The 13,060-nt window shown below is 40.4% G+C and overlaps 1 protein-coding gene across 1 annotated transcript; it reads left to right on the forward strand.

Annotated features, from left to right (window-relative positions):
• The first annotated feature begins 1,805 nt into the window (after positions 1 to 1,805).
• Positions 1,806 to 5,403, forward strand: LOC311487876 (histamine N-methyltransferase-like). The gene is made up of 6 exons (XM_084544276.1): positions 1,806 to 2,215; positions 2,928 to 2,980; positions 3,354 to 3,461; positions 3,897 to 4,024; positions 4,386 to 4,479; positions 4,850 to 5,403. The coding sequence occupies exons 1-6, from the start codon at positions 2,013 to 2,015 to the stop codon at positions 5,200 to 5,202; spliced, it is 939 nt and encodes a 312-aa protein (XP_084400402.1). The 5' UTR covers positions 1,806 to 2,012; the 3' UTR covers positions 5,203 to 5,403.
• The last annotated feature ends 7,657 nt before the right edge of the window (positions 5,404 to 13,060 follow it).

The following is a 13,060-nucleotide window of genomic DNA, read 5'->3' on the forward strand; positions in this document are numbered from 1 at the left end:
TACCAGGATTTTTTTGACATATTTTTTGTGTATATTATTCTTATTTTTCTCCTTCTGTTTATTGCACCAAGACAAATTCCTTGTGCATGAGTATACGTGGCATGAATACAATTTGGATTCTGACATGCTGACCAGTCAGTCAAGGACTATTAATTGTTTGTTCATACTGTAATAACTCAATGCAGCTGTAAGGCTTGGGCCTTTCCGTGTGAAAATTCTTCCTGTGCCTGAGTGGGTTTTCTCCTCCCACTGTCCAAAGACGTGCTTGTTAGGTTAAGTGGTGATTCTAAATTGGCCGTAGGTGTCAGTGTGAATGATTGTTTGTCTTTCAGCCTTATAAAAGACTATTGACCTATCCAGGGTGTGTCCTTTCTTTTGGCCTATTACACCTAGGACAGTCACCAGTCCCCCTGTGATCCGCTAGAGAATAGATGATGGATGGATGGTACTTAATGTAATCATACTCCAAAAACAGTTCCTTCAGCTTAATAACCTGAATCATTGGTACGTATAAACTGATGTAATGGTCACATTAACATAAAGACGATGGGAGCAGATGTTCTCATTTGTCCTCATCTAAAGCAGCTGCCTGTGATAGCTGAACTGTTAGCACCATCTTGAGGACATCGTCCCATACTAAAGGAACACACATATCAAAGGTACAGATCCAGGACGAATTTATCAAAATATTAAAAACTAAATGACACACCTAACGCACACATGAGAAATTGAACATTAAAATTACATACATTACCACAGATACACAACTGGATGAGACTAACAGAAAGTAACAGACAAGAAGAATGAAAACTACTTGCACATGTTTTTAATCTTTCAAATAGAATGCCCTGATGCTACTGTAAAAATAAAAAAATAAAAATACATCAAATACGAATCTACAATCCATAATAAAAATGAACAAACAAGCTGCAGTTGAGCTTGATTGTTGGTTACCTTTTTACTGTATGTTTACACTAGATGTGTAGTTTTAGTGTGTTTTTCTTGTCTGCAAACACACAAAACAGAAAACTCTGCTCCAGTGAAGCTGCTTCTCGACATTGGCATTTCCTTTCCCCTTTCTTTTTCAGTCTCTGCCTCTGACAGGCTCATATTAGAAAAGTCTCCTCTTCTTGACATTCGGCTACCAATCAATAGGACACAGACAACCATGTAACCATGACATATAGCGTAATAGAAGAAAACCCTATAGTCTGAGGCAGCGTATATTAATCTGGGCAGGCCTTTTGTCAAACAAAAAGACTAGCTCACAATACTAGCTCCCATTTATTGAAGTCTCAAGTCGGGCAGGAATAAAGCTGCTATGCACGATCAAACGCACACGTAGACAAGACATACAGTACGCCATCACATTTATACACACGCTTCAGGCAAGTCAAAAGTTCAGTCAAACAGCATGTGTCTGGACCCAAGCCTAGCAGCTCATAGCCATGCAGCATGTCTTCAAGCTGGATGTACAGTATGTAGCCTCTCAATGCTCAGTGCAGTGCCTAAGGTTTTGTTGGTTGATTGAAAGTGCACGAACAGGATGCTTTGTGAAGTTACGCAAACAGAACACCACATGAACCTGTAGCTGGTTAATAATTGTATTAATGTTAAAGAATATTTGGTAGGCCTAAAACACTGTTTGCAAAGCTTTAACTCCAAAAATAATTATATATTATTACAGTAAGTTGTGACAAATAGTAAATGTGTGAATGAATCATATGTTATAAGTTGCAGTGGACTTGTGTAGAAAATGATATGGCTGGTTTGGAAGGAATCTGACAGCACAGCTGCGTCTAGATCTGCTGTGCATACAAGTAAAGTTCAAGAGTTATGCAACAAAAGCTCATGGAACAGAAGCCCCACCCACAGGACTGTGGGGAGAACAGCTCTGCATGTTGAAAGAGAGGGCAAGCAGTCTCTGTCCTCATTTTCCGTGTAAAAGAATACAAGGTAATCTCTAACTTTCAAAATGCATCACTTGATTGATTTAAAGTTAGTTTCAGTAGATGTTTTTTCATGCAAATGCTGCTAATCATGTGATTTTGTGTGAATACATTGCATTGCAGGAATCAGTCATGGCCGCAGAAGCTAAGCAGACTTGTTATGAGGGCAGCTCTGTCCAGAGCTTCCAGTTCTACCTGGAACACTCAGGAGAACACACGGCCATGCTCCAGTCCCTTCGCGACATCCTGCCAGGAGAATTTAAAAGGTACAACGACAGAGACTGAAGTGCTGCTCAACCCTTGCTTTTTGTCATCTGAACCATTTTTAAATTCATAGCCAAACTAGCAAGAGGTTATTGGCGCCTTCTTTACTTCTTACTTCTCTCAACAGCTGCACAATGTCTTTTCAGCAGGAGATGAAATTGCTTACGATTTCATGCAGGCCCAAAGCTGGCAGTAGTGCCAAGTTCCAACACACTGCCATTTCCACTGGTCTATGTCCACACATTCAAAAAAAAATGATTTCTGTCAACTTGCCGACAATGCCATACACATTTGCTTCTAGGGTGTACTATAGGCAGGGTCCTTGGCTCAGAGCGAGTTACTTTATACTTTGATATTTGTAACAGGGAGTATACTGTATGTGTTTCTCAGTTGGAGTCTGTAAGTTGAATATGGGTTAAATAGAAAGTTGTATGAAATCTGCATGCAACAACTGCAGTCATCTATATTAAGTAAAATATTTAAAGAATTATGACCCCTCCCTTAGTGAAGTCTTAAAACCACAGTCATAAGCGTCTTTGAGAGAGTGACAGATGTTTAAAATCAGAAATCTCAACAGTTCGGCCAGGTAACTGTCAAATCTATTGGTATTCATCAGAAACCACAGATACCAGATAAGGATACAGTATGCAGTGTCTTAATGTGCTACAAGGTGATTTTACTTGTACTTGTTTCATCATTTTCACTTTGATGCAGAATTGGAGCAGGGAAAAGCAGCCTGGATGTTCTTGGCGTTGGAAGTGGTGGAGGTATGGCACCGCTGATGGTTGTATTAACACGTTGTGGTGGTGTTTTATGGTGATTTTTGGATATAAACTAAAAGGTTTCCTGATTATTGTGATCTTCATAATACAGTATGTGAGGGCACCGAGAGGTTAAAAGAGGACACAGTCAAAGCTATGGGAGCGGCACACACAGGAAATCAATACTGGTTATAGATTACTGTTGCGCAGCTGTAACATTAAAGTCAATGTTCATGACTGAAATGATAAGACAATAGTGAACATGCACACTTGAGCTAAACATACTAGACATGTGGATCTGTAATTTGTTTGGAATAAGTTCAAAGAATCCCGATCAAACATATTTTGGAGCATTTTCACACTGAAGCACTTTTTCCAGGCGAGGTGGATGTCCAGATTCTCTCTTTGCTGCAGTCTTCAGTCCCTGCTGTTCCCATCACTGCTCACATTGTGGAGGGCAGCTCTCAGCTCACAAACAACTTCCAAGGTATTAACCACACAATGAAATGTTGTCATATACTTTTAGTTTTTTTCCCCTTTTCTCTTCTTCTTCTTTCCCTTCCTTTGGAATTGTAGTATTAATAGTATAAATGTAAACCCGGCTTTAAATCCATTTTATTCTAATCTTTGTTTACATTACCTCATTATTATGTAAAGATTGGGGGGAAACATACATCAAATCTGATATTACAATCAAGAATTCAATAGTTGTAGCCCAGACTGTGGCTCTCAATGTCATTTTTTTCTTTAATAATGACAATTTTTTAGGTACTCGGAAAGCTGCGTGCTCCTAATGGATCCTCAGCAGCGAAGCTTTGTATCTGATAACAGCTTATAAAGATCTGTGTACTCTGTTTAGAGACCAGTGTTTCGCAGTGTTATTGATTGGTTATTCTGTTTTCCTTCTATGTCCAACTTATAGCTTTGGTGGCAAAGACTGCCAGTCTTCAGATCCCATTTGTATGGCATATGATGAGCAGTGAGGGCTATGCGAAGCAAGAGATGGCAAAGGCAGACAAAAAGAAATTCGACTTCATACATATGATTCAGGTATTTGGATTTTCGTACATGCCGAGAAGACTGCATGTTCACCTTTTTACTCTGGAGTTCGCATGCTGTCTCCCACATTGTCTCGTGTTGCTGCCTGTTAGTGTGGTGGGTTAAAGTGTGTTGCCAGCCGTTGTCAGTGTGTCACCCTGTGAAAGCTTTAATTCTCTGGAGAACACATTGGAAGCAGAGTGCTTTTCTCATAAACGGTATAATGATTAGTACTATAAATACTCATACAACCTCGGCTATAAGTGTCCCTGGCAGGTGTGTTATACAGTAAATGAAAGCACTTCAAACTGTGCATGGGTTTAAGCTTCAGAGAGGTCAGATTAAAGGCCCCCCTCAATGCTCTCCTCAACAGATGCTCTACTATGTAGATAACCTGGGTGAAACCATCAAGTTTTACCACAGCCTTCTGAAAAATAATGGAAGGCTTATGATCATCATTGAAGCAGGTAAGCAGAACTTTATTTGAATGAATTGTACTTGTCTGCCAGAACAGGTTAATGGTGCCACTTTTAGATTATATTAATGTATAGTTATTCAGACTGTAATCAATATGACTATCAAGCCAAAGGAATTTTCTTTGTGCCATTAATCCTGAAGAGCAAAAGCATTTTCAAATAGTTCTTCTTCAGTTTGTGCAGGAAGAATGGCGCCCTCTTGAATTTTTGTGTTGTAAATACAATCAGCAGATGCCTGGGAAAAATGCTATGTTGAGGACTGTTGAGGATACTGGCCATCTCACTGTAATTTCTAAGATTACTAAAAGGCTGTTTTTATTGTTTGATGTCATTGTTTTTTTAATATAATTCTTAATCTCAGCCGACAGTGGCTGGGACATCCTGTGGAAGACTTACAAGAATGAGCTGTGGAACGAGATCATCCCAGAGTACCGCTCATCAGGAGAGATCGTCGCCCTCCTGAACAGCCAAGGTCTGAAATATGATGAGCATGTGATTCCCAACACCTTCGACATCACTGAGTGCTTCAATCCAAGCAGCGTGACTGGAGGACGTCTCTTGAATTTCATGACAGCAAAGGATGACTTCTACCAGTCCTTCACCCCAGAGATCAGGGCGGGAATGTTAGACCTCCTCAGAAACAAGTGTAGCACTGAAAAAGATGGCAGGGTGTACTTCGATAGTAATTTGAGGTGCATTCTTGTTCATGCTTGAGTGGTAGTATATTCATACATTGCAATCTTTCTTTGCTCTGTAAGTTTATAATGAGTACACTAATTCAGTTTCAGTTTGCTTCAGCTTAGAATATCTGCCACAGTCTTCTTCTGTAACCGCTTGTACCTGTTAAGGGTCGCGGGGTCTGCTGGAGCCTATCCCAGCTACCATCGGGCGAGAGGTGGGGTACACCCTGGACAGGGCCCTGCCACAGTCTGTCTTGCAAAATGATGTATAATAAATATATCTTTAAAAAAAAAAAAACTATGTCCAAATCCTTTACTGCCTGACATGACAAGACATTTAGCATTAAAGATATATGGAGACATCCCTACAAAGAGACATGTTTGACCTCAGTCAGCAGTGACTGGTTTCCCAGAGCTGAAGAGGAGAACAACCATAGCGATTGGGACATGGTAGCCTACAGCAACAACGAGTATGACGGCAACTTACCAAAAGAGCTGTGGTTCTATGAATTCACTGTCTCTGGTGGTCAGGAATAATGAAATACTAATCATCTAAAATAGAAAGAGTTACTTTCGAAAAAGGAAAACTATTAACCGGCAGGAGAGAAACTGATTACTTATGGGTGTGGCTTTTCTTTGTTGCAGAGCTCAAAAAGAAGAGAAGGGACTGTAGAAGTAGACATACATCCTAAGCACGTCAGCAGTATTTATGTAATTACTCTCACTGTCAGAAGGGGGAGACAAAAGCCCCACACTGTGGCTTTAAGTTATGGCCTTTCACATTGAAGCCACTATAATCTGTATTTTCATGTTGATAATTCCTCTTCTGATTACATGTGTATGGAAGGGTTAGTGTTTCAATAACAATTCATACCATTGTTGTTTTTCGATCTACAACTTAACAACCCATTCTTTCTCTCATTGCTCTTACAGAATTGTTTTTCAGCTCTAACCACCCAATATAAACTGACAGGTGAAAATACTGGGATTTTTCATAGCGGCCTACGACCATATAGAGTAAATCAAGAGTAAATAGAGGCTAAAAACAGAGCTGAAATACAAAGCTATGTCTGCTGGCCCCTGTTGCCCCCATACAGTATATATAGACCTATCAGACATAACATTATGATACTGGCTAGGTTTTTGTGTCTGTGTCTGTGTCAGGCTGCATCCTGCTGGGGATGGCTGCTGTCATCAAGTAGTGTCATTGCTATGGGGCGGTGGTGCCTGGTCTGGTCTAGGTGGGTGGTACATGAAACAAGTAACATCCACATGAATGCCAGGTCCAAACGTTTCTCATCAGAACACTGAATGGTCAATATCATTCACTTCACCTTGTTGTGGCTGATTTTATTTAAATTTAACCCTGTGATGTTGTTCACCATTAAACCAGCAGATGGTACTGCGTGTCTGAGAATAGAGTGAACCTGTACCGGTACAGTATTGCGCTCACTCCAGCAGATGGCACACTGACCTTACATTTAGATTTCACATGCCAGAGTTGAGTGAGAGCACCAACTTTTATTTAACATACTGAACATACCTAATATGTGGCATACACTTATATTATCAGTTCACTCATCAAGCTCATACAGAGACATTTCTGACGGTAGTACAAACCCCATGCTGTCTGCCGCAGCTGCACACACCCACAAAATCCTGTCAAACGGCTGAGCTCTTGTCTCAAGCTATCCTGTAAATGTATTCTGGCTGCTCATTTACCTCATTAGCTTTAATAGATCAGTAATTGAAATTCATCAGAAATTCTTGTCAGTGCACACCCCCCTGATGTCAGTGGGCTTTCAACACCTGCTCAGGCTCCATTACCGGGGGTCCTCGCTGGGCCCTCTCGTACCACAGAGTGACAGAGCATTAGTCACAGAGATAATCAACCTCAATACACTGTTTGCCGCTAATGCTCTTCAAGAACTATTTACTTCACATGCCAGTTGGTGTCTTATCGTAGGAGAAGTTCTCGGCTAGATGAATCTGATGAAATATTCACAGATCACCTTATTTTCCAGGTGATTGATTACACTTAAGAGTGCTGAACAGCTGGATATTGCTATATTGCTCACTGGATGTTGTTTTTATTTACTTTCTGCCACCTGCTTATTAGCTGATGCCATAATGAGGAGGCGCGTCGCTCAAGAGTGCCTGGTGTACATTGCTATTTCCATATGAATTTCATCGGCTTCATGTTGTGCAGGCCGTGCAGTGAAAACAGCAGCTTATTATACCAAAACCACACTTGCCACGGCATACTGATCAAGATGTAGCTGCAACATTTTGACAAGACCGATTGAAGCAACCAGATGAAAGTTTTTCCAGAAGAGAGTCCTCTCATCAGTCCATCTGGCTGGTGATCAGAGCTGAACCTCTAACCCCTGGCGCTCATCTCTGTACCTTCACTCGTCTTTAACAAGGAAACAGGCCATGTGTTCAGAGAGGGAATATATATAATTATTAGGTCTCAACCTGAGTAGGCTTTAGGTTTTTTTTTTTTCTTCATGTTGTCTTTGTGATTTTAACAGTACGCTTGTTTTTAAAGCATATTACTTTGTGAGATCAGCACACTACAAGTGTATCTGTATTTGTTGCCTTTTAGTGTTGCTGAGGATTAAAGCCGAGAGGACATCTCAGCTCACTGAGGGTTGCTTTCATATCGCCTACCACCTACTGCACCTTTTACAAATATTAAACAATCTTATTTTGGTGAGGATAATTTCACAACCAATATGTTTACCTTGAACAAGTGTTAAAGGATGACTGTGTTATTTAGCGGCCATAAAAAAAAAATGAGTTAAAGTTATCTCTGTCATGTTAATGTGTACCTTTGTCATTTTATGAAATCCACTCCTAGCCAAGTTCTGTTCCTGGCTGTTATCTCCATATTCTGCTTATTTATGAAGGCAAAACAATAAAGGCATCTTTTGCATTTTTCTAAACTGCATATACCCTGTTTGGCTAAATTGACTCTTCAGATGTCTATCTTCTTTAATGTGGCTCCTCTCCTATGGTTCTCCCAGTATGGAGAGCCAGTATCAAGCCAGAGGCATCTTCTGTCAGCCATCATGTCAGCGTGCAGCCCTCTCTGAGACCAGAGCAGGACATAAAGCGGCCCTAAAATACATCACACACACTTTAATGGGCAGAAGCTGCGGCCGGGCCTTGAAATATAGCTCTGATGCCAGTCCTGTAAATGGCCGACCTCTGAGGCGTATTTCATTCTGGAGAATTAGTCCTGTTTAGCAGCTGCTGTTATATAGCATCTGTCCTCCTCAGGTCTGAGTACTGCTGAATGCGGCTGTTTGATTGATGATTTCTAGGACTTTAGGAAAAAAAATTTAAGATTCTGTCTGACGTCGATTTGTGTATGGTGGAAATTCCAGTTGAAGAATTCAGTCTTTTTCTCTCGCTAAGAGTGAATTCTGCTGCACAGAAGCGATCTTATAGACTCGCAGGCTTAAATCAATCCAAGGCGATTAACCACAAATCAGAATGGGTGGAACGGGGGGTGACTCTGCTCTAATCAAGTTTACCTTTGTCTGTCTCATTAATCTAGTGATTCAAGGCCTTACACTCTGATCTTCAAGACCGTTCCTGTGGGTGTGAATGTGGAGAATTGCCACAGATAAGCTATGGCGCCATATTTATCCTGCGTGCCCACTATTGTATCAGTAGTGTGAGAGATAAACCAGACCAAAAATGCCACTAATTGACCCCTTCTGTTCATATTTCGATCAATTACAGATAACCCGACACAGTTTGAGAGTTCATAAATTATATACTCTGGTTTAGTTGTTTTGCTACTACAACTGTAGAACTTGTCCTGCTGAGAGGAGAAGTGCAAGCGAAAAAATACTTCAGAAGAATTTCATGTGTGCCTGACAAACCGTGATAACGATTTTGAGAAACAACTTGATATTGACTTAAAGCCATGCTCTTTTAAGCCCGTGTTTGCTGGTTTGATGAAAAAGAGTCACTGTCACTTGTTCACTTTGTCAAATGGGAGAGGTCCCGAGGGCGAGATCCTCCTTAATTACACTCGGTGACGTTTACCCTCGCTAAACGTCGCTCACTTGGTTCAGTGTCTGGGGCTGTGCTTGTCGTTTTGTTGTTATTGGACGTGGAGGAAAAAAACACGAAAACCTAATACAGTGTCGGTTGTTTTGTCATGATACTGTTAGTTTAAAAGCTTACTGTGTATCAGACAAATCTCTAGAACCAAACTGTTGAGTTGTTGTCTGTCTATCTACCTATCTATCTATAGAGATAGATAGATAGGTAGATAGATAGATAGAGAGAGAGAGAGAGAGAGAGAGAGTTTAAATTATTTGCCTACTTAATATATAATTGTGTAAGAATGAGTCATACATTTAACTTTATGTAACCCAGTATGTATAACTGCTCTAGTGATGAGGGCCAGTCTCCTTGAAAGAGCTGTTCACCCTGCAAGGTTTTAATTACTCTGGGATTGAATGAGCAATAAATAAGTAATGTTTAGACATTTTGTTGGATAAGAAAGGAAATCTGCCACAAACACTGACAAATCATTGTGTCGTGCCTTGAAGATGGCCAAATTAAAGACACTGAATACTGCCAAGGTGACTATCAGTGACTACAGTCTATCAACAGAGGCCTTTAAAAACCCCTTATCATTTGAACCCTGCAGATGATATCAGCTGTGTTTTATTACTGTTATTACTGAGGATGAGGGCTGTCTCTCCTGCAGCTATATTACTACAGAGATAGGGACTTGCACCAAAAACTGATCATGAAACAGAGCAATCCTGCCACTGGTTAATACCAGTAGAAGGGATATTTGTACTTAATCCCCGTCATGAGAAAAAAAAAAAAAAAAGACCTTACATTTCCCTACAGACCTTCTATGGCTTTATTATACTTCATTGCATTAATCAACTTGTATCTCGTCTTTTGCTTTTATTAAATGCCGTTTCTGGCTCACATCCCATTCATTGGATCTTAAATATCCTCTCTCTCATGGGTACAAGCTTGATTGTGAATAGGAAATGAAGTTGGAAACTCCACACTTCTATTTAAAGTGCGAGTCCCAGGAGCGACCCCTTCCAGCCTTAATAACTTACAATCAGGATCCTCGGGCCCTTGCGCTTTATTTCCCCTCGTCGGTGTTTCTGACTAAACTCATTCTAATGAAATGTTCCGCTAAATTGTCAAACAGTTCCGTTGTCTATCCATAAAAAGGTGTTTACAGCCCTGGTGAGGGCCCAAACACAATAAAGATGGTTGTTGAACTTGATAAATCACAGTACAGGTGAATGGGGGTATTTACTCTCTCATTTAGGAGCTGTGAGTTACTCTGAAGCTAGCTAGCTTGTTTCTACTGAAGACAGGGGCATAATGATGAGTTTCCCCAAAACACTAACTACTAAAGAAAATTAAAATAAATGGTATTTCCAATGGAAATGTTTTGTGAAATCCACAATCATAAATGGTGTTTTTTATTTCTGAACAACACCACAACAAATTAGATCCCTAAATCCTGCAGAAAACAGGCAAATTAAAATTAAGAACATACTGTAAGTATGAGTCTGAAGGGATTTCAAACACTTAGTTTGGAACTCCATTAGCGTATGAATAAAATCATGACGGATTAACGGATGTCACTCTACACCGTAGTACATTTGTGGCGACAGCACTCAGATTTTTGTAGCATTTTATTTTTTTCCGCTCACTTCTCCCAAGATTCGATTCAACTCGCAAATCAATACAGGTATTGATGGGCGTCAGATAAAAACCATTATGGCAACCAGCTCTAATTCTTCAGCTGAATTGATTTCATTTTAAATGATCCATGTACATCCAGTGGAGCACACCACCACTGTGAGTGTGTTTTACCTTGACTTCATGCGAGAGAGATGTTATTCATCACCAGGAGAATGTCCCTTCTTCACACCCCAATAAAAAGCAGAGTAATGAAGCTTCTGTGGGTGCTGTCAACCCAACACTGCTTTATAAAGGATGACACAATTATATTTTACCAGCTCACCAAAAATGCTGACAAGCCCTGGTTCAATAAAACGCAATTCTGTACCTGGAGAGGCATGCTGGTTTCTTTGCTTTGGAGTCATAGCTCATGAACTACAGGGAGCTGTTGCCTTGAAATGCTCATCAAAGAATGCATTCTTTACATTTAATCCAGACAAAAGTGAGTGTAACGATATTGGATACAGAATGATGTGTCATTTTTGTTTTAGAGGGCCTTGCCATACTTTGCTGTACTCTCTACTTTCTCGCTTGGAATCAGCTAAACAGGTCTGTTCACAGGCTAAATCTGAACTCCTTATTTTCTCCTCTCGGAAACGCATAAACAGGCGTGACATTTGCTTCTGAGCAAACAGAGGCTAATGCTGCATTACCGTCAGTCAGTCAAGTTGGAAAATGTTTGTCTAAAGTATGATGGATGATGTGCCGACAACATTAAAAGACGGCCGCTTCCTAAACCTGAAATCTTGCATATTCAGAGACAGCCGGCACGATGCTCCAGACAGCAGACCGCCGACGCCCTGCTGCTTGACGCTTACCAGTGGCAGGATATGGCTGCTTCTTAGCGGACTGCATGTTTTTTTCCTTGGAGAGAGACACATCTGGCCTTGGATAATCTCTCCTTAGTCTTCTAGTGTGTAATACATGCAAAGCTCTGCTCCATGTAATTCCCCAACTGCTCTTTTTTTCCTTGACAAGGGTAAAAGGGCCAGTAGTATGAAGTACACTGCAGGTTTTATAACCCACTCTCACTTTTGCTAGAGCCAGTAGTCCACACAAAGGTTACTCATACATTCACGTGCAGTACATATAGGGCTTAATATGTATTTTATTCTGATGCTTAAAAACCTAAGCCATATAAAAACAAATGTGCTCAGGTTAGTTATTCTTTAGCATTCCTGATAGAATGCATGTAACAAATAAAAATAATTCTTTGTTACAGAAAAGTCAGGACAATATAGAGATTGAACATCATGTAGTGTTAATAGTAATGAAATGTGCAGTGCGTAGCTGAATGCCTCGAGTCTGGAGAATATAAAATGTACTTGCAGTGTCACACTTGTTTATTTATTAACAGAGGAATTGTCTGCTTCACTTGCTATCACTGAGACTTGACAGCTGCAGAGTCCAGGTGATGCATGAGCCAATATGTGGACTGGAGAGGGTTCAACGTCGCACATCAATATGAAAATCAGTTTCTGGCAGAAATAGCCCAGGGCAGTACATCCAGCTCCGAAAAGTGACTAATCTTAGGGTCATAAACCCTGCACACGACGCCCAGGGTCTTTTTTAGAGAGACAGAATTCAGAAATGCCATCATTTTCCATTCCACAAGCCAAGACCTCGCTCCTCGCATTAGCAGATTTCTTTTAATAGTGTGTGAAATAGCACGGTTGCCAGAACTAAGCAAGAGCAAATAAAAGAGAGAGAGAGGGGGATAGTGAAAGGTGACCTTAGTCTCTGGAGCGCCAGATTAAAAACTTCAAATGCTCAGCCAGTGGCTCTCCTAAAGACGCAAAAAGACCATAGGCACAACGTTACAGTAGATGGAGGTGGCTGCCAAATATCATCTTCTTACAGAGAGGGATTATGAATTTCACAAGGCAATGGTGGTCCCATTGGTGAGAATATTAGTTCACATATTGTTCTCTAGATCTGCATATATTTCAGTTTATTTATTTTTTCTCTTTTGCTGACTTTCAGAACTTCCTATTAGGGATTTAATATTTAAAATATGCATTATTTACATAAGGAACCAACAGTTATTGTAGAATACAGTGTAACGGCCATATAGAACGCAGATGTGAGGATTACTGAGGATTACATGGAACGATTACAACACACAATACAGAAATATGACATAC

Source organism: Chelon labrosus (genome assembly GCF_963514085.1).
Source record: "Chelon labrosus genome assembly, chromosome: 5".
NCBI lineage: Eukaryota > Metazoa > Chordata > Actinopteri > Mugiliformes > Mugilidae > Chelon > Chelon labrosus.

Coding starts and splice junctions, on each gene's coding strand:
- LOC311487876 (XM_084544276.1), top strand. CDS start 2,013: ATGTTTTTTCATGCAAATGCTGCTAATCATGTGATTTTGTGTGAATAC. Junction 2,216..2,927: donor CTGCCAGGAGAATTTAAAAG/GTACAACGACAG, acceptor ACTTTGATGCAG/AATTGGAGCAGGGAAAAGCA. Junction 4,480..4,849: donor TATGATCATCATTGAAGCAG/GTAAGCAGAACT, acceptor TCTTAATCTCAG/CCGACAGTGGCTGGGACATC.